The following is a 27,844-nucleotide window of genomic DNA, read 5'->3' as shown; positions in this document are numbered from 1 at the left end:
CTTGTCCACTTCATAAGACAAAAAAAAAATTGTATGATAGATAGGTCCACCAAAGAAGAGGACGGGTGACATTTTAAACTCAACCGCCTAAGTAGGTCTGCCCCACCACCGTCCTGTTTTCGACGAGTTAAAAGCAACATGAACCTAAATAAGCTCTAGTAAATAATTGAGCCACCTAAAATTTGAACTCGGTTTTTTTCAAAAAAAAATGCCCGAAAATAATTCATTAATCACTTGAACAGTTTTCCGAATAAGAATTGTTCCACCAAAAATTCGAACTCGGTTTTTATTCATTAGTTCAAGAAAGGAAAGTGTAATACAACGATTTCTCAAAGAAGAGGAGTGTAACTTTCTTTATTTATCCATTGTTTCAAGAATACTTCTTTTTTATTCTAGTTTATTTATTTATTTTTGGGGCATAATTATGATTTTTGCAACAGCAAAAATCGATCAGGAAATCAAACATTCATGCAACATTAGGAACAAACAACCACCAATCTTATAAAGAGGAGGTTTATGATTGAGTTTATTTAATTTTAATTTTTTTGTTCAACATTTATGATTCAGTTTAAATATAGCCAACAAGGAATTTCTTTATTCAAACTCAAGTCACAACTAATGAGTAAAAACTCAAACAATCTTCGTAAAAACTCGTGTTAATTAATGCAATTTTGATTCATGCAAGCAATGATCATTAAAAATTTGACAAAGTAACAATAAGGGGTGTGAAATTTCTATGTAGTTATTGAAGTTGGAATGGTTGTTAGTTAAGTCTCACATTGCTTAGAAAAATGAAGGTTGAACACTTTATAAGTAAGAAGACTCATAAACTTAACACCTTAAAGTTTCGGGTTAATGACACATGTTAAAATATAGTCAACTCAATTAACTCTTGAATTACTAAAAAATAAGGGACTTGAACCAAATGTGGATGATCCCCAGGCTGCCCCTTGTGATGACCTAACAGGAATTGTCTCTACTTTATAAACACTTAATCAAATCATCTCTCAACTGATGTGAGATTTCTTAACGAAATTATTTTTAGCATGCATAAAAAAATTATCAAGTATTAGTGTATTTGTCATTATTGTATGTAAAGTGTAGATAATATTTATTCTATATTATAAGTCACTTTTGCAATTTTAGAAAAATTTAAAATATAATTAGTTTTAGGTCTCGCTAACATGTGTCTTTGCCCTAATGACACATGTTAAAATATAGTCAACTCAATTAACTCTTGAATTACAAAAAAAAAAGGGACTTGACAGAACAGTTTCGGCCATAAACCGTGTTTGATTTTTAAAACTGTTCATGGGGCTGGACAAACTAGGGTCAAGAGACAGGACAAAAATTGAAATTTATGTTCACCACACAAACTCCAAGACAACTTTTTATCCTTTGCACAAGTTGTTTAAAATATTACAAAAATAACATTTTATCTACCAAATATCGTAAAGACAAAATTTGATCAATAACATAAACTTTAGGCTTAACTACACATTTGGTCCCTTACGTTTATTTTAGGTTTCAATTTGGTCCCTTATGTTTAAAAAGTGTCAATTTGGTCATTTACGTTTATTTTATGTTTCAAGTTAGTCCTTTCCGTTAGTTTTGTCACTAACACTGTTTGAACAATACACGTGTCAGTGTGTCTAAGTGCCACGTGTCTGTCCACATATGCAAATTGGCTGCCACATGTGACAAAATTGACGGAAATGACTAACTTGAAACCTAAAATAAACGTAAGGGATCAAATGTGTAGTTAAGCCTAAATTTTATCTTGTATTGTGTTGTCTTATATTCTTCTGCCTAGTACATATATTTTGCGGATCAAACCAACCTAAATCTTTTATATGAAAATTAACTTTTGTTCTGTCTCATTCTCTCCAAGTTTGTCTTCCCATCAAGATTTCTTGAAAAAAAGGATTTGTTGTAATCTTCCATCGACAAGGTTTTGAACAAAGCTGGGTTTTCAGAAGTTATTAAACTCTTGACAGGTCCAATCTCTGCTTCAAATTTGGGGTTGAAGAACATTCCGATAGAAACTCTCTCCTTTTCTTTGTTTACTGTTACCCTATGCAATATGCTGTTATACACTCCATTGCTTATAATCTGTAAACAAAATCATCCAAATTAATTATGAGTTAGAATTAAGGATATTATTCATTTTCATTATGAGTTAGACAAGCCATGGTTGTTTGCAGTAGTAGACAAATCATTTGTTTTCACAATAAAATATTGGTACTACAAATAATGCTTATTACATCATGGCACAAATGTTGCATTTAGCATTATTTTGTGATACAATAATGGTATGGTTACCCCATCATATAATAACAAAGTATTTTATTTTATAACTGTTTCATATAAGATTTGACTTCTATTTTAAGAGGCCACAACAAAGTCGATACCGACACTTTTGCTCTGTTTGGGAAGACCAATAAACTAGCTCATCGAATTTTTTTGAGTTTTTTTTTATTAAAGCCTATTTTTAATAATCCTACCGTATTTCCAAAATGTCAGAGACGACCCCTTGCATGAGTGTTTTATTTCATAGTCAAAATAAAAACAATGAAAAGGAGAGAAAAGTATTATGACAAACCTCCATAATGTCTCCAATATTAATTACAAAAGCATCTGGAAGAAAGGTCACAGGAATCCAAACACCATCTTTCTTAATCTCAAGTCCTTCAACACCATTAATCTGGTTAAGGATGGTTATTGCGGAGCCATCGGAGTGAGGGTTAATGCCGTCAACAAGCTCCGGTTGCGAGCATGGAGGATAGTATGTCATCCTCATTGATTGATTTCCATCATCAAATATCTTCTCCACTTCCTTCATATTCATCTTTATACCTTTTCCTAATAATCCAAGAATTGCCATGCCAAGTTTCTTCAATTCTGAGATATATGCCTCCAAGGTATCCCTTCACATATGCATAGAAAAAATGAGGTTCATTTGTATAATTAATAGTATACAATATATCTAATATTTAGGTTTTAATCGTTTAAAAAAATTATAGAGAATTACAGATAAAGACGATTAATTTGACCGAAATTGCAGTTATGTTGCAATTGCAAACTTGCACTTACGGTCGATTAGCTAGATATCAAATATCACAATTAGATAGATAATCAACAATTTCGAATAAAAATTATTTTAGACAGAAAATTTTGCGTCTAAAATTATATTATTTTTTTTTTGACAGATTAGGGACGGATTACGGATGAAGTAATGTGAAGGAAAAGGAATAAATTAAAGGTACCTTAGTGATGAAGGGAGTTGAGGAAAAAGATGTGGCTTTCTTATCTCAACAGGATTTGTAACCATGAAGAATCTATCACCCCAATCAAGTTTTTGACCTTCACATCTAATGACAGTTCCATAACCTTGAACATCCCCTGGTTTTATTTTGTATTTTGTTTTCATTTCAACTGGAAGTTTGAAAAAATTCTCAATCTCAAATTTCAGCTTCTCAAGTAATTCAGAACTAACACCATGATTCACTACCTGCACAATGTTAATGACATCAAATATTTAGCCTATGTTTAAAATCACGGTGGATGCATCAGAATCACGATCGTCCACCATGATTTTGCAGAAGTTGCACTCTATAATAACTTTATAGAATTTAATGTTTATACACGGTTAGAGTATATTCATTCAGTGTGTCACTTTATTATATTAGTTCCTAAAACATGTCAACAAATATCTATGTCGTTAGATGTGATTGGATGTATCTGTAAAACTGTTTTATACTGACGAGTGACGATTGTATACAAACCTGAAAGAAGCCCCAATCTTTGCATGCTGAGAATAACTTCTCAAGTTCAGTACTATTGTCACCAGCACATAGCAATGTTTGAAAGTCAAAGATGGGAATTGTTGGCAAAGGATTGGTTTTATCATTGATTGATAGATCAATTAAAGGTTCTTTATCTGAACGAATGAACATTTCTGGTATTCCCATTTGGGGTTTATTGATCACTTCATCTAAAACACCAAGAAAAGAACGAGAGCTTGTAAAGACATTATTAGTAACATGAGATGATGATGATACCATGTTGTTGATTAATTTGTTTGTTTATGATGCAAATGTATGGTTACATAGGATTGGTATTTATAATGCATAGCATATTATGTATAATGCAACAATATTCAGTTTTGGACCTGTTCTTGCGGTTTAAAAAATATTATTTAAAACATGAAATGAGCATATTATTGACTATGACTAATTAAACAATGCAGTCCATGATGGCCATTAATTATTTGCCATAGTGAATTACAATTTGGTCTAACGATAAAAAGACATATTTTGAATTTGAGAGGTTTTTCCTAATAGCATCACTAGTATTTTCGAAATAAGGTAAATGTAAATATTTTTTAAAATATTATTTCAGCATTAAGATTTTTCCTACTTTGAATTGATGCATCACGATATAAATTAATTGGTACACATAATAATATTCGTTATAAATAGTGATGTTATGCTCAAGGTGAACTCTTACTATTTTTTAAGAATGAAAAATCTATAAAATAGAAGATTGAATTATGTACCAAAATAAAAAAAAATAAAAAATAGAAGATTGAATTGAGAATATTTCCATTTCCATGTGCCACATGGACTTCTTTCTTTCTAGTACATTTTTTTTTTAAGAAGCTTTCTTTCTAGTACTAATAATGATTTGACTTTGTGCCAAGAAAAAAATAACGATTTTAATTTACTCAAGCTCAGAACATGTCATGTATAGATGATTCCTTAATTCGTTTGTTTAATTAAAGTCGTCTCTTATAGCTAAAATCTAACGATCTTTAATCTGTCTTCTTCCCTCACCAACAAAAAAACTAACGATCTTTAGTCTATTTTGTTAAGTAGTACTAGTAGATTTATTCCTATGAAATTATTAGTGCTTTATTTATTTGTGTATTTGTTAAAGGCAAATGTTAATATGTATCTTAAGAACCTATACTATAATACAATGAACTTAAACTGATAAGAACCTATACTATATTACAATGAACTTAAACTTAATTCAGTTGATAGGAACCTCGTATTTTATATGTAGGTGGTCAGGGTTGGAACTCTGGACACCTTACTTATCAATTTTAAGAGTGGAATTTTTAATTACTAAATTATCCAACAACAAAAAAAATGTTTATTTCTTAGTAAAAAAAATGTTTTTTTTTTGTTTACAATGAGTTGGGATCCAACCCATGACATATAACGTACTATCCAAACCTCTCACCATTAGACCAAACCTAGTGGCTTAAAAAAATGTTTATTTTAAATGTTGTAAATTAAACATTTTAAAAATTAAAATATCATTTCTCTTAATGTATTCTATTTATGGTTATGGTTGGTAGTAGTAGTACATGTCTGTAGATCTAGAACACATATTAGTAGGGGTGCTCGCGGTTCGGTTTGGATCGGTTATGAGGCAAAAAGTCATCCGATCCAAAGAAAAAATAGCATGCGGTTTGGTTCAGTTTTTGGATGACTAAGAAAAATATCCGATCCAATCCGATTTTATGCGGTTTACTTCGGTTCGATTAGTTTGGTTTTATTCGGTTTTTAAATAAACAATGCATAAATACTTGTAATATAAAAAATATATTTTATCTGAAACTATTAGAAAAGAAAATTAAGCAAACAACTAATTATACATATAGGATACTTGGTGGACGGTTTAGAAAGTCATATTTTCAAAATTTCAAGAGGAAATCAAAGAGTATTATTATGCAAAAGAAAAAGAACTAATAAAAAATTTAGGATTGTTGCCGTTATGACAATCGAGTTTTAACCATGGGATTTTATATGAATTTGGAGTAACTACAAGATATATAAACTAATTTAAAACCAATATATATCGGTTAATGTAATATATCATACTAATAAAAAGAAAAATAAGTATTAAAATATATGTATGCGGTTTGGTTCGGTTTGGATCGGTTTTGAGAAATCAATCCAAAATCCGATCCGATCCAGCGGTTTTTACAAAAGGGCATCCAAATGCATCCAAAATTATTCGATTTTTTACGGTTTTCGGTTTTTTTGAATCGGTTTTCGATTTTTAACTAGATTGGTTTGGATTTGAACACTCATACATATTAGCTTGGATCCTTTGCTGAAATCCTTGAAGTAGCACCTAGTTTTAATTGCAGTTAAGAAAAAGAAAAGAAAAAAAAAACCTCTAGTTAATTTTATTTTTTAAGGGTATTTTTAAGTATTTTATAAAGTCATTTCAATATGATCATAAAGAATAAAAAAAGCTATGGTCAACCCAACAATCAAATGTCCAACAAATATTTAGAGGTTTAGTTATTTTTAGTTTTTTCTTCTCTTATTTTTGTTGCGTTTCTTTTATTTAATTTCATATACCGAAATAAAGACTATTATTGGCTTTTCACCAACTAATAAGTATTTTATTTTTTTCTCCAATAATTTACCAGCTAGACTCACAATTATATGTGTAAAAAAAAGTAAAAAATCTAGAATTTGAACTTCAACCCTTTATAACAATATTCTTAACAACTAGCGACTAGGTTATCTTTAAGAAAGTATTAACCAAAATTTTTAGTATGCACACATGTATAATTACTTTTCTTCGTTAGATTTTTATTTGTTTGTCTAAAAATAAAGATTTGGGTCTCTTTGAATTAGCTTATTTTTTAGCTTATCCAATATAAATTAAGTTTTATGTTATTTTATAAGTTCATACTAGTGAAAATTGTATTTTTATAAACTATTTTATCATAAACTACCTTTACAAATTTATATTTATAATAATATATAAAAATTGCATAAATTCTGCTTCAAAAAAAAAATTACATAAGTTCAAAAATAAGATAATCTAAACTAACCTTCTTTCAAATGAAGAAAATTAATTGAGAATCTTGCCACGTTTTTCCACATGCTCTTTCTTTCCGCTATTGAAATTTTTTGGAGAAGCAATGTTTTTTGAGTTGACGGACGCAGACACAGGAGTCTATAAACATTTCTACCTGTTTTTTTTTTTTTAATCAATATTCTACCTTGTTTGTTTAGGGGCAGCTAGGGTGATTGTGAGTTTTTTGTTTTGAATTTTTTTTCCTCTCTAGTTCTTCATATAAAAAATAAGTTTGCTTTTTTGATTCATGGAATAATTAATATATTTAGTTTTAAAAAATAGATCAAATACATCAATCATTTCATAAATCTAAAAAACACAATTTTTCTTATTTAAAGATTAGAGGGAATAATTATCAACCTAAATTTTGAATTTTTTCACAAGATCATATTTGGACCTTACAAAGTCTAGTTCGACTATGTGCATTCCTATTCTTTACCTGCAACTAACGAGAGTGATTTATTTATCCAATAATTCTTATGCCTTTCTCTTTTTTTGACATATGACTTTCATTAAAATGCACACAAATTTACTGAATAAATACCATTCCCTTCATTTAAATTAAGCTTAAATTACCTTACTCGCTACTCTTATTACTTTTATATTAGATTAGAATATACACTTTCTTCCCTTCTTATGTGATATATAGTAGAGAAAGTTACATTATAGAATTACACTATTTTTCTCTCGTAAAAATCTACATCTTGCTCCTTTAATAAACACTTTGCCAGTCTTATATATCAACCTTTGCGCATCTGTTAAATTCTAAGTAATTCCTTTTTGTATCCAACAACATGTAACCCTTCTCCACTGCACACTCCCTAATATCCTTCTGAATTTGATGAATGCATAATGCAGTCTTTCAAGTGATGAGAACTGGAAAGAAATATGGTGTTATTTTTTATACATATAGAAAAGTCGAAAAGCAAAAAACAATAACAAAGGTAAGAAAATAGGATCGATATTTTTATAGTTGATATCAAGCAATTGTAAGCGATTATTCACCGATCGAATTTGATTTAACATAGTAGTTAAGAATTGGGTGAACTGAAAACAGTCGTGCAATCAAACTGGAAGGGAGCTAACATGTGTGATAAAGTTGGAAGGAGTTGAGACATATACTCACTAAGAAAATGGCTGAGACAATTCACTTGCCAAAGTCCAAACCAACCTATATCGTTTTTTTTTTTTTGTATTTTCTTTTACGGTACGTTTGGGCTAACAATTTTTCTTTTCTTTTTTTTTTTTTTGAAAACTTGGTATAACAATTTAATTGAGCACTTATTTTATAAGAGCTTATTGTGTAGGTATTTATGTATAAAATTGTTTTAAAATTGAGAAAAGAATGAGGAGTAACGCCACACAAACTTTGTAAAAGATGTTTCTATGAGCTTTTTAAAATAAGCTAAAAATAACTTATGAGCATGTCATAAATTATTTTGATAAACTTTTCCAAACATCTATACAAATGTTAACAAGTCCAAGTAAGATTTTCCAAACACCCTCTCAAATTCAGGATATTAACAATCAAGAAATAGGACAAGCATGGGGTTTAAACTTTAAACTTTAAGTAGCATGTCTCCTACAAGTAGTAATAGTTAAGAGAGGCAGAAAATTTCCCAATCACCTTATCGTATTGAGATTGTTGTGCAAGCATCAGTCCTCCGGCAGTTTGAGTGTAAACCTGCCGCCTGTCCTCCTTATCTGCATCTCCTGTAATGGTCGTACAAATAAACAACTTAATTTGCAAATAAATAATTTCAGGCACTTCCTTGTTAGCAATTGCAATAGATTTATAAACGGAAATTTTCAATTTCACAGTTCACTTGCTAGACTATCACTCGAAATGAGATTGTGATGATATATCTTAACTTCTTAAGTAAAAATTGGTTAAAGGTTGAACAAAATAAAGAAAACGAATGATAGGAATTACAAATTAAATTAGACTTACAATTATGAGGAAAACATAGTTCTGTTTCACCAGCACTATTGGTCATGGGAAACGAGCTTCAAACATGTTTACCGTCATTAGTCTATGCTACCATATGTCTCTACAAGTACAATCACCGTTAACAAATCTGTGGTATCTGTTGACGTCCCTGACAATAATTTCCCTTTCTAAAACTCTAGTCATATACTTAAAAGCCTCGTGACAATCTTTACAAATCCTCAAATTCTTTACAATCCTTAGTGGCTTACCCAGTGGGACAGATCCACACAGCACTCCAAAAGCAACCGCTAACTTCTCACTGTGATACCAAAGAGCTTCCTTTCTCTTTTCTTCCCCAACATTATGCAACAACTCAGACCAAACAGGAACATATCCTAATTTCTCGATTTCCCCCATCAGTTCAGCCAACTTCTGATAAATCTCCAATGACCTCTCATGCCTCCAATCCCCTGCTACAAAAACATGAACTTTCCCCTGCACCTCAATCCAACTCCTTCCTCCTTTCTTCTGCACCCTCTTATCTTTCATCAACTTCCTCAACTCCGCAACATCATCCCACCTTCCAGCAGCCGACAACACATTAGCAACAATAACAAAAGCAGAATCATCGTGAGGCTCTAGTTCCAATAACCTCTTAGCCATAACCCTAGCTTTATCAACTGCACCGTGGTCTGCACAAGCAGATAGCAAAGCTCGCCAAACCGCTGCATCTGGCTCAAAAGGCATTGTCATTGCTATCCTCTCCGCCTTCTCCAATTGCCCAGCTCGAGCCATTCCACCCACCAAACATGTATAATGCTCAAGTGCGGGTTCCAAACCATAATCCACTTTCATCCTATTCAACCACACATCAATCTGCAAAAACATCCCAGCATTATACAATGACGTTAGAATCGCCAAAAAACTATACTCATCAGGCACAAACCCACAAGCTTCCATAGAATGAAACAGTTCAAGAGTAGATTCACAATCCCCTTGTGTTGCATAACCAGCCATCATTGCATTCCAACCCACAACATTCATACAATACAAATTATCCTCAAAAACCCGTCTTGCATCGTTAACAAGACCCGTTTTACCATACCCATCAACAAGAGAAGTAGCAACCACAACATTTGAATCAAGACCAACAACAACAGCATGTCCATGAATAATCCTACACTGCTCCAATGCAGCAAGCTGAGCAGCAGCCCGTAAACCACCGGAAACACTATGTTCAGTAGAATCAAAACCCTGAAACCTCATATCAGCAAAGAGCATAAGAGCGTCTGAATAACAAAAGTTCTTAGCAAGAGCAACAATAATAGCAGAATAAGAAAAATTATCTCTGTGGGGAGTTTCATCAAACACTTTGAGTGCATGGCTGGGAAGTTTACATTTAGAGTAAAACGTGACGAGAGATGATGCGGAAAAAGGGTGGTGAGAGAGAGCGAGTTTGAGGGTGAGAGAGTGAAGTGAGAGACCAAAGGAAAGGGAAGAGAGGGAGGCGCAGGTAGCAAAAAGGGAGGTAATTGTGCGGTGGGTAGGGAGAGTAGAATGACGAAGCATGGAGAGGAAATGGTTGAGGGAGAGAAGGGTGTTGGAATTTGCAGTGATGAGTGCAGTCCATGTTACAACGTTGGGAGAAGGGATTTGATGGAACAAGGTGTATGCGTAGGATGAGAGGTTGGATTTGAAGTAGTGTGTTATGAGGTTGTTGAATACTGCAATGTTTTTTGTTACGTTGGATTTTATGACTTGTGCATGGGTTGCACGGGGATCGGAACTCTTATTGTTGTTGAGATTGAAACTTGAATGGGTTGTTTCTTTGTGATGATCATAGTAAACCATTGTTGTTGAGATTGAAACTTGAATGTGTTCATAAACTTCTTAGGTAAATGTCGTTAAGAAAATGTTAACAACAGAAGGAATCAAGTAGATATATGTGTTCCTCAAATGAAGACATTCTCGGGGAAGTTATCTTCTAAACAAACAAGCTGAAAAAATCCAACTTTGCTTCAACTTATTTCGCAAGTGATTGAGAAGCTTTACAAAACAACAAATAAAATAAGCTATCCAATCCACCACTGCCTAAGTAAACTTAAATAATAAGGGATGGTAATGCTTAGTATACCGAAGACAGTCAATTATATGATGTGTTTTTAGTAGTAATATAAGGTAGTTTTAATAGCAATTGAAGCTCAAAAGCAAATAAATTCCTGGAAAAGTGAAATTACTTGGCCCAGAAGCAAGAAAAGTGGAAAAAGCATAAAAAATGGCAAAAACGTAATAAACAGCGCAAGTCATCGTACCTACGATGAGATCCAGCGTGGTGCGATGAGAAGGCGGTTTAAATCGAAGAAAATCTGCAACAAATCATTTCCATCATACCATGATGAAGGCGGTTAAAGAAAAACAGAAAATCCGGAGAAGATCTTCTATCGTACCACGATATGATCCATCGTGGCCACGATAAGGCAAAATTACACGCCATCGTGACCACGATGGGTGCGCAGAAAAGCCCAAAACTCAGGTGAAGAACTATAAATAGAGTCCTCCTCCTTCACTATTATTCACTAATAAATCACTCAACAATAGTGATACTCAAGAGAGAGTTATGATAACTCCAAGGAGAGGCAAGGAGGGCTTAGGTGCTCCGAAGGCATAGGGGTAATCTTTATGTTTTCTTTTCCTTATTGTTTTATTATGGTCTTTAGTAGCTAAACCCATCAAGGTTAGGTCAAGTAGATGAACTTCCATATGATTGCTTGAAACATCTAATCTGGTTATTTTCCAAGACTATTTACAAATTGCTATTCATTTATTATCTGTTAGTATCTCTATTTATTGTTTTATACACTAGCATATATGAATGGCCGCATATTTTGTTAGTAACTAAGGTCGAAGTGGATACCGTGACACATCTAAGACTACTAAATCAAAGAGATACTATAACCTACTTACATGAGACCATTAAATTCAGTATCTGCGGTTAGGTTTGAGATTAAGAATCACACATAGTTAATTTATGTACTGATATTAGGAAACCGAGTTGACTTAGAGAACTTGTTAAATTTTGAACTTCTAAAGGTAAGGACGCCCTTCGAGGATGAACCCGTTAAAGGTATAACACGAGATAACGAAGGCTAAACCTAGACTAGCTTAATTGGTTCGACCTAATAAACATATTACAATAGAAGTAAGTATAGTTATACTAGGCTTATTTTAATAGAAATTAATCTCCAGATAATACTTCGATACTAAGCAGATATAGCGTCAATTACCAAGCCGAAATAGGAGAGAGATTCGAAAGTACTTAACCATTGTTCTCATCAGAAAACTCAATCTTCCATTACTTTTTTGCTTTAATTGTCATTTATTTCAAACTGTTCAAAACCCTTCAATCAAACAAAGCGAATGCAAAGTCTTTTACTTTAATTTACTTTTAGCACTTTAAATTCATAATCAAAACTGATAACTTTGACACAATCCCTGTGGAGAACGATAACCTACTACTTTATTACTTAGTTGCGATTTTGTGCACTTGCAGAGCCTCCATCATATATATACCAAGGACCTATTCGAATTTGCTTAATTATTTGGAATTATCTACTTACATAAGCATTTGCGACTTGTGAGATTGTTTGGGAGAGTTTACGGAAACATCTTATGACATGTCCATAAATTGTTTTTAGCTTATTGCCATAACATAGTTTATAAAATAACTTATACGAAAACAAATTGATTGTTTCAAAGAAAAAAAAAACCTAATTTTTTATCGTTCATTGTAAATTAACTAAAAACAAAATCTAAAAAAATATAGAAAAAATATAATAAAAAAATGATATGTTTAAAATAATCATATTATAAGTTTTATATCCTTTATTATAATTTCACTAAAAAAATATAAAAAGAATATAAGATAAATACAATAAAAAGATGATTTGCTTAAAAATAAGAATAAAACATATTATAGATAGGAACAAAACTGAAATAATAACAATAAAAAGACAATATATATATATATATATATATATATATATATATATATATATATATATATATATATATATATATATATATATATATATATATATATATATATATGCATAAAAATATGAACAAAATATAACAATAAAAAGATTATAGATTTTTCTTTTTATATTTTTTTAATTCTTTAAAGAGTCGGCCACCCACGATGACCAATAAAAAAGATAGGCTCGTGGCCTAGCCCGATAAGGTCCGGCCTTTTTTAAGCCCGGCCTGTGTAAAAATATAGGGGTAATGGGTCGGTCAGATAGCCATAGCCCGTACAGACATTGCATGTGACATTCGAATTCCAGTCGTCCCACTTATCTATCTTAATGCTGCCGAAATCTTTATCCACTATGCTAGTTAACTAAGTTGATAGGAATATCCCATTATACTGGATTCGAACTCGAGACATAGAAGGTGTTCTCAACCAAATCACTGTTCATCGTCACTCTCTTGTAAGTCTTTCTCTCAACCTTACTATTGCTTCCTCCCACCCATCTGTCTTATCCAGGGTTTACTGTATCTCCCTTAATTTCAATTTCGACCTTGTTTTCAAAACCTAATTTATTCTTTTTGTCTTATAGGTGTAATCCAACGATTGAGAGAGTTCACTCGCTGCAATGGCCGCTGCTGCAAAAGCATGGTTCTCCAACTCTCCTGCTTCACTCAATTCCAAAGGACCACCCGCCTGCCCCACCCAAAATAGAGCAGCAGCAACTTTTACAATCAGATGCAATGCTCAGAAGCCTGTCACACTTACTTTTACAAAAACCGAACATGAGCCACAGGCGATCTATTCATCAGTCAAGACATTTGCTCCGGCCACCGTCGCCAATCTAGGACCCGGCTTCGATTTTCTTGGTTGTGCTGTCGATGGTATTGGTGACACTGTCTCGCTCAAGGTGGACCCTGATGTTCACCCTGGCCAGATATGTATCTCAGATATTTCAGGTCAAACCCCTAACATCCACAAGCTCAGCAAAAACCCTCTTTGGAATTGTGCCGGTATTGCTGCCATCGAAGCCATGAAAATGCTTGGCATTCGATCTGTTGGTCTTTCGCTTTCCCTCGAGAAGGGTTTACCTTTAGGAAGTGGATTGGGATCCAGTGCAGCTAGTGCAGCTGCAGCTGCTGTTGCTGTCAATGAAATATTTGGGAAGAGATTGGGCTATGATGAGCTTGTTCATGCGTGCTTGAAATCGGAGGAAAAGGTATCTGGTTACCACGCGGACAATGTTGCGCCGTCGATCATGGGGGGTTTTGTTCTTATTCGCAATTACAAGCCGTTGGAATTGGTGCGGTTGAAGTTCCCTTCCGAAAAAGAGCTCTATTTTGTACTGGTCACACCTGAATTCGAAGCTCCGACAAAGAAGATGAGAGCTGCACTGCCTTTGGAGATAGAGATGTCACACCATGTGTGGAATTGTAGCCAGGCTGGTGCGCTTGTGGCGGGAGTGTTGCAAGGGGATTTGTTGATGTTGGGGAAAGCATTGTCGTCCGATAAGATTGTGGAACCCACGCGTGCACCGTTGATTCCTGGAATGGATGCTGTCAAGAAGGCTGCCATTGAAGCTGGAGCTTTTGGGTGCACCATCAGTGGTGCTGGACCTACTGCTGTTGCTATCACGGATGATGAGCAAAAGGGACACCTCATTGGCCAACAAATGGTTCAAGCTTTTCAAAAAGAAGGAAACTTGAATGCTGCTGCTAATGTCAAGCAGCTCGATCGCCTTGGTGCTAGGCTTATTAGTAGCGTTCTTTCAAATTGATTTGATTTCATTGTAGCTACTTAGCTGGTAGATAGGTAAGTAGGTCTGTTCTTTTTCTATCATACTCCTAGGCCACTTTTGTTTTATTTCATGAGCATAATGATGATATTATAGTCTCCAAAATATTGTCTGGTTCATTTCATATCACACTTGCATCAATTGAGGTTATACTTTGTTTATACTTAGAAAGAAATGCCTTTGCAAATATTCTTTGTTATTGCTAATTGATGCTACTTGTTATCTGAGAATGTCATATTGTTATGGTATGCAATGGATCCTTTATGATCCCGACATCTAACTTATAATCAATCAATTATTTTAAAAACAAAAATCTCCACTGTGTTGCTTTCCTCCTCAAAATTCATATACTTCATTCATTTATGTTTGAAGCTTATTAAAGTTAATTATGGCATTCAATCTGCAGTTTAAAAAATTTGGGTGGTTTTTGAGTTAGCTAGGTTTCCTTTATTTTAGTGAATTTCATGGCTGAAACTCCCTACAAATGTGGCACCACTTTTCTTATATGTAGCCTGCGAGCACACACACATATATATATGTAGATCGTACTTGAAGTAGTACTGCTGATGTCTAACTTCTTGTGCTACCGTTGCCAGTGACTTGTAGATTCCCAAAAATTGGATTTCTCTAAGGTTGTCGCACTGTAAGCGCTGACTTGTCATGTGTATCTGATTAAAGAAGAAGCATTGTGGTGGTGAGTTCTGAATAAAAAGAGAAACATTCAAACCAAGCTGGGAGCTGTTAGAAACAAATTTGATAGATAGATGAATAATAATTATGAAAGACCTTCATTAGGTCAATGCTGTGGCGGACTCAAAGGCATGTTTTAGGGAACATTTTCATTGCTCTTTGTTTCCCCTCCCTGATCTTGCTTTAGTACTTTAGATAGCTCTAGAAGAAGTCTTTTATAGTCTTTCTTTTATTTGGCTATGTTAGTTTTGCTTTTGATCGGTATGTAAAATTGTTTTTCAGTCTACTTACCATTTGAATGCCAATGTAAAATTTAAGAAAATGTGTGGAGGCTCACATCACGAATGAATTTTAATTTGAAAGTTTGCTTATTTCATGATCATAATGATGATATTATAATCTCCAAAATATTATTTGGTTCATTTCATATCACTTGCATCAATTGAAAACCTTTTCAATTGTCTTGAATCTTTGCTCAAGGATACCAACAAAAGGTTATACTTTGTTTATAATTTTTGTTTGTCACGGTGATGTTAAGCACTTTTTCATGAAATTTGAATGAATCTACTTTCCGGAGAAAATAGATCAGGGGACTCTGTTACGTTAAACCAGATATATGTGCTTTTGAAGCCTTTCCAGAGCAAATAGAAAGAAACGCCTTTGCAAATATTCTTTGTTATTGCTATTTGATGCTATTTGTTATTCTATGCAGCGGATCCTTTATGATCTCGACGTCCAGCTTATAATCAATTATTTTAAAAACAAAATGTCCACTGTGTTGCTTTCTCAGCAAGCTTACTTGATCTAGTACTGCTGATGTCTAACTTATGTGCTTACCATTGCCAGAGACTTGTAGATTTCCAAAATAGAATTGCTCTAAGGTGTGGCACTGTAAGTGCCCGACTTGTCACGTGTATTTGATCAAAGAAGCAGCATTGTGGTGTGGAGTTCTGAATAAAAAGAGAAACATTGAAACCAAGCTGGGAGCTGTTGTTGAAAACAAATTTGATTATGAAAGACCTTCATTAGGTGGTGGTTGGGACTTGGGACCTTCATTAGATAATAATTACGAATAATGAACATTCATCCGAATTTGTTTCTTCGCGAGTCTCGTTTGTCTCAGTTCTGCAATTTCACCTGCATGCTATTTTCATAGGTGGTGGTTGGGACCTAGAACTGCTGCTATAGTAGATACACACAATTTCACGCAGTATTCAATCACGACTATCACGGTTGTTGGTTTGATATCAGACGGTTTATATTACACATCAGTTATAACACATATAAATGATTTAAGTCGTTGATCTAAATCGTAGTGGTTGTGGATAAAGATTGAATGACAATTTGCATCACGGATAAACTTTTGATAAGCTTAAGTTTAAATTAATTTTTCCACACATAGTAAAGCTACAAATACTGGTTTTATTTTTATACTAGAAAAGCTACAAATATAAAGACCAATTATTTGTAGCTTCAATACTGATTTTTCAAAAAAGCTTAGTCTTGCTTTTATATTGAGGGGCATAGACAGCACCAATTAAGTGCATACGAGTATTATCAAAGAAAAGCAAGCCAATGAAAAAGCAGATTCTCTCAATGATAGAGTTATCTTTAACAATTAAGATGATACTACATGCACTTTACTACATTAAATATTGTTTGGTGCAACAGCAACAAGCACCTATGGTGAACCTCAAAACCAACTGTATACTGCTATCACTCCAACACGTTACGTGCAATTAATTAATCCTTCAACTAAATTTATTTATTAAAACAACACTAGCTAGCTTCACACTCCAAAAAAATCAAACACTACTAAAATCATGAAACTTCCCATTCTTGTTGCTGTCGCAGCAACAACATCACTCGTTGCATTTTTCATCATCGGATTCTTAATCTTCCGGTGTCTAAAAAAACCTACACCAAGAAACAACAAAACTCAAGAACACCAAAACACATGTCTTCACTTTTCCATCGAAGAAATAAGAACCGCCACCAAAAACTTCAACGACAGTTTAATCATCGGCAACGGAGGATTCGGAAACGTTTACAAAGGACACATTGAAAGATGTCACGCGCCGGTTGCCATTAAGCGGCTTAAACCGGGTTCAGATCAAGGCGCACATGAGTTCCGAACCGAAATTGAAATGCTTTCGCGGTTTCGTCACCCTCACTTGGTTTCTCTCATTGGTTACTGTAACGAAGGTGGAGAAATGATTCTTGTTTATGATTTCATGGCGCGTGGTACTTTACGGGATCATATCTACGGTTCTAAAAGCCCGCTAACGTGGAATCAACGGCTTGAAATTTGTCTTGGTGCAGCTCGTGGGATTCACTTTCTCCATGCGGGGGATAATGATAACAAACGGATGGTTATTCACCGGGACGTGAAGAGTACGAATATTCTTTTGGATGAGAATTGGGTTGCGAAGGTTTCGGATTTCGGGTTATCGAAAGATGGGCCGAACGGGTCGACCCATGTTACAACTGATGTGAAAGGTAGTATCGGGTATTTGGATCCTGAATATTATGTGAGTCAATGGTTGAGTCAAAAATCTGACGTGTACTCTTTTGGTGTGGTTTTGTTGGAGGTATTGTGTGGAAGAGCACCTATTAAGAGTACGGTGGACAAGCGTGAGGAGATTTTGGTGGCTTGGTTTAAGAAGTGTTTTGATGAAGGGAAAGTTGATCGAACGGTAGATCCTGTTTTGAAGGGAACGATTAAGATGAAGTGTTTGATGAAATTTGTTGAAGTTGCGTTGAGTTGTTTGCATCATCATGGAAAGCAACGGCCTTTGATGAGAGATGTTGTGATGGGGTTGGAGTGTGCGTGGAATTTGCAACATAGTGGGGCCCATGTTAAGGGAAAGGGAAAGAGTGAGGAGGAGAAGGAAATTGGGTTGAAGGAAATTGAGGGTGAGAGTAGTAGTAGTAGCAAGGGCACGACAATAACATCAACATGCAGTGAGGAGCAGCAAGCTTTGGTGATGGCTGGGGTGTACCATGAGAGCTTGGATATCCCATAGCATTGTAGGATCGGGATTCCGTCTTGTGGGAGTTTCCCATAGTAATCAATCTCAGCTATTAAATTTAGATTAGGCGATTCTAATTAAGTATATAGTTAAATAATTTTATCCGTTGATTTATATCGGACAGTCCACAACTGTAATTGTGTCAAACAATTACGGCAGAAAATCAATTTCAAGTATTGTAAAGGTTGTGATGATCTCATAGCGTCTTCTCATGTGTATATACACTACTAGGCAGTGTGCTTGATAAGATATTTTAGGTTTTAGCTCATTTATGTATGTTCGGTTAAGATATGGTGTAGACGATACTAATCCCGTCATTGAATGTGGATTCAATTAGTAAGACATTTTTTTTGAAATGGCCAATTAGTAAGAAATTGATTCAGGTTGTGAAATGAATTTAATTTTTTTAATAATTGTGCAAGTTTAAATACTTAAATTAGCGTTTGTTTACCAATTTTCAGTGTAAACAATAATTCTGAACTAAAAATGTACTACTCTTTTGATATAAGCTCAAAACATGAAATTGACAAAAACAGGCCATGCGGCATGCACTAAAAAAAGTTTATAAAAAAGCAAGCAGGTGCGCTGCCTTTAATTGTCATGGATTAAACGTCTTGTACATGATAAGTTCCGTACATGAATGATTAAAAAGACTTTGGGTCGTGCTAACCAGTGCATCCGGTCACTAGTTAAAAAACTAACAACAGAAATAAAATAAAATAAATTAGTATTTTGAGAAAATCAAAATTTAGATTTTTAAGGTATTTGACTATACAACTTTTAAGAATATATTTTTAAATTTGTAATCTTAACTAATGCATCCGGTGCACTAGTTAGCATTTTCCAAAAATATTTACCTCCTTTTAGCGTGGAGCACTGGAGCTTAACATCTTTTCATGTTTGTGTGGCTGTTAATCTCCGATACAGATTTGATTACACATATCCCCCACCAATGACTAGGGAAATTCAATTTTTGACCTTGCGTCAAAATTCTAGAACACATTTTTTGAAACTTTTTTACTGTTAAAAATAATATTTGAACTAAAAAAACTTCGGAAAACATGTTTTGAATTTTTTTACAAGAGCAAAAATGATAATTTGGGGATATGTTATGATCCACAATTCATGACTGGGTTGGAAGGCAAAAACAAGATACAAATAGCTAGTGTTAATGTGTTATGATCCACTTATGATTTGTTATATTATGGGCTCAAATGGGTTTAAATGGCCAAGATATCTTATAATTTGGGAGTTTTGTTTTGTTTTTTTGAATAAGAATTGGGAAAATTTTGAATAAAAGATAAGATGATTCATTTTTTCTTACCAAAATAGAAAGAAATATAAAATCATTGCAGCATGGGAGAAGAAATAGAAGAAGTGTATTTGGTAGTAAAATACGTACTGAGAAGGATATAAACACTAGGAGAGTATACATAAGTTTAGGAGATCATGGTCAGTTCAATCAAGATAAATCAAACATATGTAGATGAGAAGTTGCCAATATTAAAAAAAAAAATTATAAAATGTGCTAAACTTTTTGAGTTTACGATTAAAATTATAAATAGAACTTGTTAAAATGAAAATCCTAGAAATTAAACATAACTCACAAATTTGCTAACATAATAATATTCATTTTTCAACAAAAAATATTCATCTATAAAAGAATAAATAGAACTTGTACATAGTATTAATTTGCCTATAAGTCACATGGACAAGGACAAGTATCTTTATTGTCCAAGACAGGACTAATTAACTGTGAACTTTAAGATAAAGTTTTAAAACAAAAACAAATGAATGATGTGTACACACGAGTCAATCCTACGTAACAACTAAAGGAAGCCTCGTACAATAATACACTTTAACGGTTGTTAAATTAATTAATCATCTTAACATGATTAATCAATAATATAATGATAGTAAAATGTTGTTTAGAGTTTCTTCATGATATCCGTCATCAAGTTAGGATGAGTACTTTGAAATTCAATTAACTCGTCAAGAGTAATAGATCCATCACCATCTTTATCAATCTCCGCCATGCGACGCTGAACTTCATCCTGAGAAGTTAATCCCAACAATTTGAGAGCATCAGCAAACTCTGACAACGAGATCTTCCCATCGCCGTTGACATCGAACCGCTTGAACACTCGCTCAACCTCTTCTTTATCACCCATAACTTTTGATTAATTTTGTTGAATGAATGAATTGATTAAGAAGTGAATAATTAAGATAAATTAATGGATATTGAGTTTGAGTGAGATGTTTAAAAAGTCGAAAACAGAGGGTGTGCTTGATTAACGGATCACCTGTGGAGTTTTAGAGTATATAATGTAACACAAAATTTAGTCAATTTGATTATATTATTAGCAAGAATTTCTATGACCGTGTTGATTTCTTGTTGCAATGACTTTCTACAGCCAATTATTATCCGATATATAAGGAATGGCTGTCACACATTTATAAGAATATATATATATATATATATAAGCAAAGAAATATAACATAAGGTAGCCAAAGCCAAGAGTCCTAACAATAATGTTTATGCAACACATAATCAAATGTACCAATACAATAAATTGGACCATTCACTTCAGTAAGATCAAACTCAACTACTATCAATATTGATATTGTTAAGTTGGATATCTTCATCCGAATTTAAACTTAAAAACTCGTAATTATATGTGTGTTGAACTCAACTATCAATATTGATATTATTAAGTTGGACATCTTTATCCTTGATTTGTCATTTTTTTTGGGTAGATAGACGAAATGACAAATCTATTATAAATTTCACACATACAAGTGAAGAAGTCGGGTTAAAACCCCGATCATGTCGTTCGACCTAACAATTTCAGTATTTTTTACCAATTGAACTAAAACTTGTGGACTATTCATCATCTCTTTATATTTCTTAATCAATGTACCTAATATCTCTTTTTGGCATTTTTCAAAAATAAAAGGGGGATTATAGTGTTTAAGGGGTGGAAATTAATCTAATGAAAGAGACATGAAGATTTGTAATGGAGATAATCCAGTCCCACTTCATCATCAGGTGGATAAAACAGTGGCCAATATAGGTGTGAGCATTTCATCACGCAGTCTTTAACAAGCAAGTTGCAATTTATGAATTAGATCACATGATTCCACATATCTCTTTTAGAGATATATAGAGTTGGATCACACAATTATAATTAACAAGTTTCTCTATGTTGCCATCAAGGTATGCACGCCTTAAGTAAATACCACTAGCCACAAAAACACACATTTGCTTATTTCCTTCTCACAAGTTGCATTTATAAAAAAATTATATCTTCTTTAAATATATTTAACAATAGATCTATATATCCTTGAAAACAAAAACCTAACTGTGCAAGTTTCATGCATGGATAGGGTAATGTTCCCTGTTGAAATTAATACATTATGATATGATATATATTAGGTTTTCTTTAGATTACCTCTCGATAAGTCACATAAGTAGATTTATATGTTAAATAAAAGTTGGTTTGTGTATACCACATGCAAAATTACTTATGTGGTTTGTTCTTATTGATTGTTTGATAAATACCATCAATTCTTCAAAAGGTAATGTGTGTCTCGCCATATATTATTATAAACGATAGATTCATTCATTCACATTGATAGAGTACATCGATGCAATACAAATTCAAAATCGTTAAAAACAAAAAGAATATGAATTTGCGTACAAACTCACAACATCCATGTTAATACCATAAAAACTTATATAGACTAAATTGCACATTTAGCCCATAATTTTCACAAACTTGCGAATTTGACATCCCAATTTTCATAATAGCATTTTTAACCCCATAATTTTAGCTTATTTTGCTAAAGAAATTTATATTGACTTGAACATCAGACTACTTGCAGTAACCCAAACACAAAACAGTAATATAGTCACATGATTCAACTCTATCAAAAATCTTCAATAAAACCAACGATTAAAGACTAATAACAACAATAAATTAACTACTATTGTATTGCCTCTAGTCTTGTCCCATTTTACTAAACATTTCAAAATCAGCTCCATATTATATTTTCTTACATTCCCACTTGTGTTATAAAACAAGGATAACAATCCATGGCCTTATGTCAGCACTAACCAATTAAAATCCTTCCAACTAGTAGCTCAATAATTGGCTTATAGTTTATAATCAAGTCTTTTTGTAAGAGTAGTTTTACTTTTTCTTATATCTTGATAATTAATAAATGAGTTTGAGTCCTCCCATTTATTTGATTCTCATATTGCATTCTACAAGAAATGTTTGATTAATTAATTTCTAGTTGGCACTAGATGCTGATTTAATTATAAGCTTCAAAACAAAGGAAATTATTTAATTGAGATATTGTAGTGTTTCAAGTTGCAACATCTTTCACATTATAATAACATGAATTATACATAATTCAACATCAACCAACTTTACTGTATACTCCTCAGCAACAAAAACTTTTATGTTCTCTGCAACAACTTTCCCACTTTCCTTCCACTCAAATTCTAATTCCCTTTTTATGTTTATACACATTAATTTATATATATGGTTAATTTACAAATGGAAACTTGATTGTTTTCTACATATAATTTCATCAGTAGTAGAAACTTCAAAAGGAGTTTTAATTTGCTCAAATCTTTCTGATAGAGATAATCTTTGTATGCTTTTGAATTCTGATGAAACCTTTATTACTGCAGTAAAAATTGCCTTAACAGGCCTATGATCTGATAGTCTTGATTCACTCCTTGTGTACTCAAGTTGCTTCAAACCCTTTCCATACCATACTATTCGATCACACCTAAAATTAAGATTAACAAAAAATAATTAAATAATTATACAATTCTAAATGTTAATTAATGATAAAGTTGATTTTTCTTTTTTCTTTTATAAACTATGTTACAAGTGCGAAGTATCTGTCAACTTCATTGTTCCCTAAATTTTGTCAAGAAATTTGTTTACCGTGGTACCAGGGTGGAACTTTAAACATCCTTTCCGATAATATATTGTGCAAAAGGTCTGAGCGTGTAGTGTTTAGGTCAAATGAATGACTTGTTTTTCTTTAGTGAACGTTTTCTTTTTTAAACTACGTGTGATCTCCCTAGATCCGAACTAGGCTAAGTTTTGACTCTTCTAGGACTAATATTGGACCCAGGCCTAGTTCAAATCATATATATGTCCTTGGGCCTGGCCGCACTATGAAAGTCATGATCCACATAAGGCGAGATAGAAAGAGAGAATGAGATGGGGGACTTTAAACTTTTCTCGTGCCTGGCCAAAATTCTTTAAAGGTACACAACTCTCAAGAATGCGGCCTCAAAGAACGAAATGCTTAGGGACCGAAATTATGGTCGACCATAATCCTATAACGGTACAACCACAATTTTTGGTTTCACATGTTCCCTCTACTCTACGGGAGGTAATCCTATCGATCGAGGTATGATCAACACAAAAATTTGGACACATCTTCTATTCGAAATTTGAATATTAGTTCGCCATGTTGTAAAAGACTAACTCTGAGTCGAGTCTCGACCCAACCTAGGTCCACTATTTTTATATGAACATACTCTTACCATGCCGGTGCTCGCCTCTTTTCAATCTTTTTTCCATGACAACAGCATCCATAGTACATGTCTGAATTTGGACAATATTTGTAGGTAGGTGCAAATTTGATTGGTCCTTCATGCCATCCTCTTAAATTGTTCCCATTCATTAGCTCCATCATTAGCTACATTCCCATTGGATGCAATTAAATTAAAGATAACTTTGTTTAAAGCAAATTTGGTGATGACTTTTTCAACAAACCTGATCATTTTCTAATAAGGAATCCCACTCCCTTTTCTCAACAAGTAACCGTGTCGTTTCTTCTGGTAGAGAAATCCTATAATTTAAATCTCCAAGCAATACTACATGACTGCACACAACATTATGTAATTAATTATGTGGCCAAAATAAATTAAATAATACAAATAATCCATATAATTAAGTACAAGTTGAGAGTATATTTCATTCTTCAATTAATATGTGGTTAATTAAATATTGTGACAAACACTAAAAAAATTTATCAGCATAAAATCATAGAGAATATTCATCATTAATGACGGTTCTTTATTTATAAAAAAAATTAATTATTTCAGTAACCACACATTTATTTTTTTAATATTTGCAAAAAAAAATAAATATAATTTCCCTTATTTTCATGATTTATTTGAAAGGAACATGATTATTAAATTAAACACAAGAGGGTAAAAACAATTATTATTATTAGTACTATTAATTAGTATATTAGAAATCAATTTGGACGGTTTCAAACTATTGTTAAACTTACTCATGATCTAGAATAGTTCTTGGCAAATTAAACAAAGGACCTCTAGGAAAGCTAGTCCTAGAAAAAATTTCAGCAACATTTGAATTTCTACACTTCTCATCCCCTTCTTTGCCTCCAGAAGCTAGATGACTACACACAAAGCAAAAGCTTGTTTCATGCAATTGAAATCTCACTGATACAGACCCCTGCAAATATAATTATTATATATATATTGGTGCCCAAATAAGATTTTTAGATAAACAATGAGATGCATGATTTTAGAGTTTTGACTTATTTTAAGAAGTTGATGTTGATGGATTTGGAAGTGGCCGGATTGCCTACAATAAGCAATCACATAGATTCACGCAGTCAACATATTAGTAGTCGTTAAGTCGAGATTTTCAAGCTCGATATTTTAGATTAAAAAAATATCAAAACTGTATTGAAATAGAGCATCTGATTTTAATTCAACGATCACCGATAGACCGATTGTACGTGAATGCCTAAGATATTGTGACAGCAAATAATCCAAATCTGATGTCGACAATGATATATGTGATGAGGTTATGGTGCGAGAAAAAACCTTATAAAAGTTCAAGTGCAAAAATAATTAATTAATTTATGAGTGGAGTTTGTTATATTTATAGGCTTATAGGTCTCACCTTGTTTCCTAAACATCCCAATATGCCACAACCTATGCATGATACATTTGGATGTTGAATGAATGGACGAATATCTCTTCTTATCCACACAGATATGAATATTCCAACCATTTGCTTGCTAATTATACATTGGAAATCATCATGTGAGGATTCACTATGAACTTTATCTTTCTCATCCTTGTTCAAAGCTTTTCTGATTATTGAATTCCATTTCTTGGAAATCTCATTGTTTTCTGATCCTAATACATTTGAAGCTTTTAGGGGTACTATTTCTTGAAACCTGAATTGTAACAAAAACAGAACAAAACAAATAAATAATTATTATCAGAAAAAATAAGCTGAAATGTAGTGTTTGTAATGTGCTCTCTATTATGTTATGTTATTGTTGCTAACCTCTCCATTAATATAGCATGCATATGTTTAGTAGTATGGTGGATATGTCAAAATCACAGTGGATGGCACATGTTTAGTAGTATGGTGGATATGTCAGAATCACGGTGATTCATCGTGATTTTCTAAAAACTACACTCCATTACTTTTGGAAAATCGGGTGGATCGTGATTCTGATATATTCACCATGATACTATCTTTATAAAAAAAAAGTTCAATTCTAAATAAGTTTTTCTATGCTAGCTAGAAAACCAGAATCAGTTCTAAGCTGTAACATTACCCAAGTACATAGATGTCACATAAGTTATTGTTTGTCTCCAACAAATCATCAATATTTAGATCTTCTTCTGGTGCAATTCCACCTATGTTCCATGTACTAACAAAAATCCTTTACATGAAAATAAACAAAAACAATATTAGAAAATTAAGAGGCTAGGGGAAAAAAAATAAAACTATAGAACTAGATGATGATGATGACGATGATGGTCATATTGATCAATTATCTTCTTACTTGTATTTGTGGTTTTCCTTGTGATGATTAGGAATCGTTTCAAGACTATGATCAATGTCTTCAAAACCCAACAAAGGTTCATCATAACTAGGATAATCTGCTATAAAATTAGTGCTTCCTAATCTCTTCTTTAGTATCTTATTAGCAACTAATGTAGGCCACATGTCATATAAAAATGGCACATATATAATTGATATTCTGTATATAAATGTTGAATGATTCAAAAGAGTGGTGAGAGGCTAGAAGTGCTTTTTTTCTGCATGCTTTGCAACAGAAGAGATTATATAGAAATTGGAAGGAGATCATTCTAGGGAAGAGGAGAGGAAGGCTTTTCATGTGACGTAAAAGATGATGCATATTGATTATATTTGAATATAGGAACTTTGTCCTAGTGGAGATGATATTGATCAATAACACACAAAACATGGGTCTACACTTTTCTTGCTAATTTGAATTTTTCTCTTTGTTTAGTTGATAATTAAAGGGTGTCATATATTAATTTAAATCTTTGAAGATGGATGCAAGTGGGAAGCTAGCTATAGTGTGGTCCATGACAAACTAGCTTGGCAAGTAAATAGGAAAGTGATATGTTTTTTTTGGAATAATTAGGAAAAGTGATATATAATTGACATATGTGAGTATTATATAAAGGCTTAACTATATATTTGGTCTCTTACGTTTATTTTAGGTTTCAATTTGGTCCTTTACGTTTAAAAAGTATCAATTTGGTCCCTTACGTTTATTTTACGTTTCAAGTTAGTCATTTCCGTTAATTTTGTCACTAACACCGTTTGAACAGTACACGTGTCAGTGTTTCCAAGTGCCACGTGTTTGTCCACGTATGCAAATTGACTGCCACATGTGACAAAATTGACGGAAAGGACTAACTTAAAACCTAAAATAAACGTAAGGGACCAAATTAATACTTTTTAAACGTAAGGGACCAAATTGAAACATAAAATAAACGTAAGGGACCAAATGTGTAGTTAAGCCTTATATAAAAGATGACATTAAGAAAATAGTCTAACAATTTTCTTGACAATCTTCTCTCTTATTTGTTGAAATTCACTTCACCCTATTAATGAGTAAAATGTCAAATACACCTGAAATTTGAAAATAGTCAAATATTTTTATGAAATTGTAAAACGTCAATCAAATTGCCCCTTATTCCATTTACTCCCGTATTAATATTATATTGGTCCGAATGAAACTGAATTTAGATCTTTTAAGCAAAGTTTCGAATTCAATTGTGGATGGAAAAAACATGCTTGGAATTGAAGGAGATATTTCATTATATATAGGGTGACCAATTAAATTTTTTGGTGAAGATTAATCATTGACTAACGTGAATATTTCTCGTAATAATGTAACGATGGTACAATATAAATTTTATAATAATAAAAAATGTTGAAGTACTTGTTGTGCATTGTCTCTATGGCAAATTGAAGCTAGTTGAACTTGATTATGTAATTTTAGATTGTTTGAATTAGTTGTCTCAAATGATGGATACTTCTGTAGCTTAAGAATACTGCTGGCTCTGGCTGCTGGACATGCTTTAGTTGGTGTGTAGCTTGGAATCTAGCTTCAAGAAGTTGGATTGGAAATGTTTC

At 32.9% G+C, this 27,844-nt stretch overlaps 6 protein-coding genes across 9 annotated transcripts; 2 read left to right on the top strand and 4 right to left on the bottom strand.

Moving 5' to 3' along the window:
• Window positions 1-1,798: 1,798 nt before the first annotated feature.
• Window positions 1,799-4,062, bottom strand: LOC123917779 (protein SRG1-like). The gene is made up of 4 exons (XM_045969604.1): window positions 3,786-4,062; window positions 3,267-3,511; window positions 2,603-2,927; window positions 1,799-2,112 (listed from the first exon to the last, which is right to left on the bottom strand). The coding sequence occupies exons 1-4, from the start codon at window positions 3,969-3,971 to the stop codon at window positions 1,861-1,863; spliced, it is 1,008 nt and encodes a 335-aa protein (XP_045825560.1). The 5' UTR covers window positions 3,972-4,062; the 3' UTR covers window positions 1,799-1,860.
• Window positions 4,063-7,217: 3,155 nt separating this feature from the next.
• LOC123918470 (putative pentatricopeptide repeat-containing protein At5g52630) lies at window positions 7,218-10,921 on the bottom strand. Of its 2 annotated transcripts, XM_045970531.1 has the most exons (3): window positions 8,840-10,915; window positions 8,516-8,601; window positions 7,218-7,764 (listed from the first exon to the last, which is right to left on the bottom strand). In XM_045970531.1, exon 1 carries the CDS (start codon window positions 10,667-10,669, stop codon window positions 8,927-8,929), a length of 1,743 nt encoding a protein of 580 aa, XP_045826487.1. In that variant the 5' UTR covers window positions 10,670-10,915; the 3' UTR covers window positions 7,218-7,764; window positions 8,516-8,601; window positions 8,840-8,926. The 2 variants fall into 2 exon arrangements, with proteins under 2 accessions (XP_045826487.1, XP_045826488.1); XM_045970532.1 differs by lacking the exon at window positions 7,218-7,764 and having other exon boundaries at window positions 8,290-8,601; window positions 8,840-10,921.
• A 2,269-nt stretch (window positions 10,922-13,190) lies between these two features.
• Window positions 13,191-15,706, top strand: LOC123915934 (homoserine kinase-like). 3 transcript variants are annotated; one of them, XM_045967223.1, is made up of 3 exons: window positions 13,191-13,308; window positions 13,438-14,657; window positions 15,237-15,706. In XM_045967223.1, exon 2 carries the CDS (start codon window positions 13,474-13,476, stop codon window positions 14,620-14,622), a length of 1,149 nt encoding a protein of 382 aa, XP_045823179.1. In that variant the 5' UTR covers window positions 13,191-13,308; window positions 13,438-13,473; the 3' UTR covers window positions 14,623-14,657; window positions 15,237-15,706. The 3 variants fall into 3 exon arrangements, with proteins under 3 accessions (XP_045823179.1, XP_045823180.1, XP_045823181.1); XM_045967224.1 differs by having other exon boundaries at window positions 13,244-13,308; window positions 13,438-14,665; XM_045967225.1 differs by having other exon boundaries at window positions 13,258-13,308; window positions 15,247-15,706.
• Window positions 15,707-16,875: 1,169 nt separating this feature from the next.
• On the top strand, window positions 16,876-18,718 carry LOC123915933 (receptor-like protein kinase FERONIA). The gene has a single exon (XM_045967222.1). The coding sequence runs from the start codon at window positions 17,154-17,156 to the stop codon at window positions 18,354-18,356; it is 1,203 nt and encodes a 400-aa protein (XP_045823178.1). The 5' UTR covers window positions 16,876-17,153; the 3' UTR covers window positions 18,357-18,718.
• A 1,428-nt stretch (window positions 18,719-20,146) lies between these two features.
• Window positions 20,147-20,533, bottom strand: LOC123918447 (polcalcin Cyn d 7-like). Its single transcript, XM_045970506.1, has one exon. The coding sequence runs from the start codon at window positions 20,531-20,533 to the stop codon at window positions 20,291-20,293; it is 243 nt and encodes an 80-aa protein (XP_045826462.1). The 3' UTR covers window positions 20,147-20,290.
• Window positions 20,534-22,731: 2,198 nt separating this feature from the next.
• LOC123916139 (type IV inositol polyphosphate 5-phosphatase 9-like) lies at window positions 22,732-26,979 on the bottom strand. The gene is made up of 7 exons (XM_045967517.1): window positions 26,235-26,979; window positions 26,004-26,111; window positions 25,334-25,613; window positions 24,693-24,877; window positions 24,170-24,278; window positions 23,938-24,092; window positions 22,732-23,165 (listed from the first exon to the last, which is right to left on the bottom strand). Exons 1-7 carry the CDS (start codon window positions 26,396-26,398, stop codon window positions 22,922-22,924), a joined length of 1,245 nt encoding a protein of 414 aa, XP_045823473.1. The 5' UTR covers window positions 26,399-26,979; the 3' UTR covers window positions 22,732-22,921.
• Window positions 26,980-27,844: the final 865 nt, after the last annotated feature.

Source organism: Trifolium pratense, linkage group LG3 (assembly GCF_020283565.1).
Source record: "Trifolium pratense cultivar HEN17-A07 linkage group LG3, ARS_RC_1.1, whole genome shotgun sequence".
Classification (NCBI taxonomy): domain Eukaryota; kingdom Viridiplantae; phylum Streptophyta; class Magnoliopsida; order Fabales; family Fabaceae; genus Trifolium; species Trifolium pratense.
This window is presented reverse-complemented; position numbering and strand designations above follow the sequence as displayed.

Bases quoted from the DNA above. Each gene is read 5' to 3' on its own strand.
- LOC123917779 (XM_045969604.1), bottom strand. From the start codon at position 3,971: ATGGGAATACCAGAAATGTTCATTCGTTCAGATAAAGAACCTTTAATT. The intron at 3,512-3,785 runs GTTTGTATACAA...AACATTGTGCAG, and splicing joins AAGATTGGGGCTTCTTTCAG to GTAGTGAATCATGGTGTTAG. The intron at 2,113-2,602 runs GTTTGTCATAAT...TTTTGTTTACAG, and splicing joins ATATTGGAGACATTATGGAG to ATTATAAGCAATGGAGTGTA.
- LOC123918470 (XM_045970532.1), bottom strand. From the start codon at position 10,669: ATGGTTTACTATGATCATCACAAAGAAACAACCCATTCAAGTTTCAAT.
- LOC123915934 (XM_045967223.1), top strand. From the start codon at position 13,474: ATGGCCGCTGCTGCAAAAGCATGGTTCTCCAACTCTCCTGCTTCACTC.
- LOC123915933 (XM_045967222.1), top strand. From the start codon at position 17,154: ATGAAACTTCCCATTCTTGTTGCTGTCGCAGCAACAACATCACTCGTT.
- LOC123918447 (XM_045970506.1), bottom strand. From the start codon at position 20,533: ATGGGTGATAAAGAAGAGGTTGAGCGAGTGTTCAAGCGGTTCGATGTC.
- LOC123916139 (XM_045967517.1), bottom strand. From the start codon at position 26,398: ATGTGGCCTACATTAGTTGCTAATAAGATACTAAAGAAGAGATTAGGA. The intron at 24,093-24,169 runs GTTTGTTGAAAA...ATGGGAATGTAG, and splicing joins CCTTATTAGAAAATGATCAG to CTAATGATGGAGCTAATGAA. The intron at 23,166-23,937 runs GTAAGAGTATGT...TCTTAATTTTAG, and splicing joins AAGAGGCGAGCACCGGCATG to GTGTGATCGAATAGTATGGT.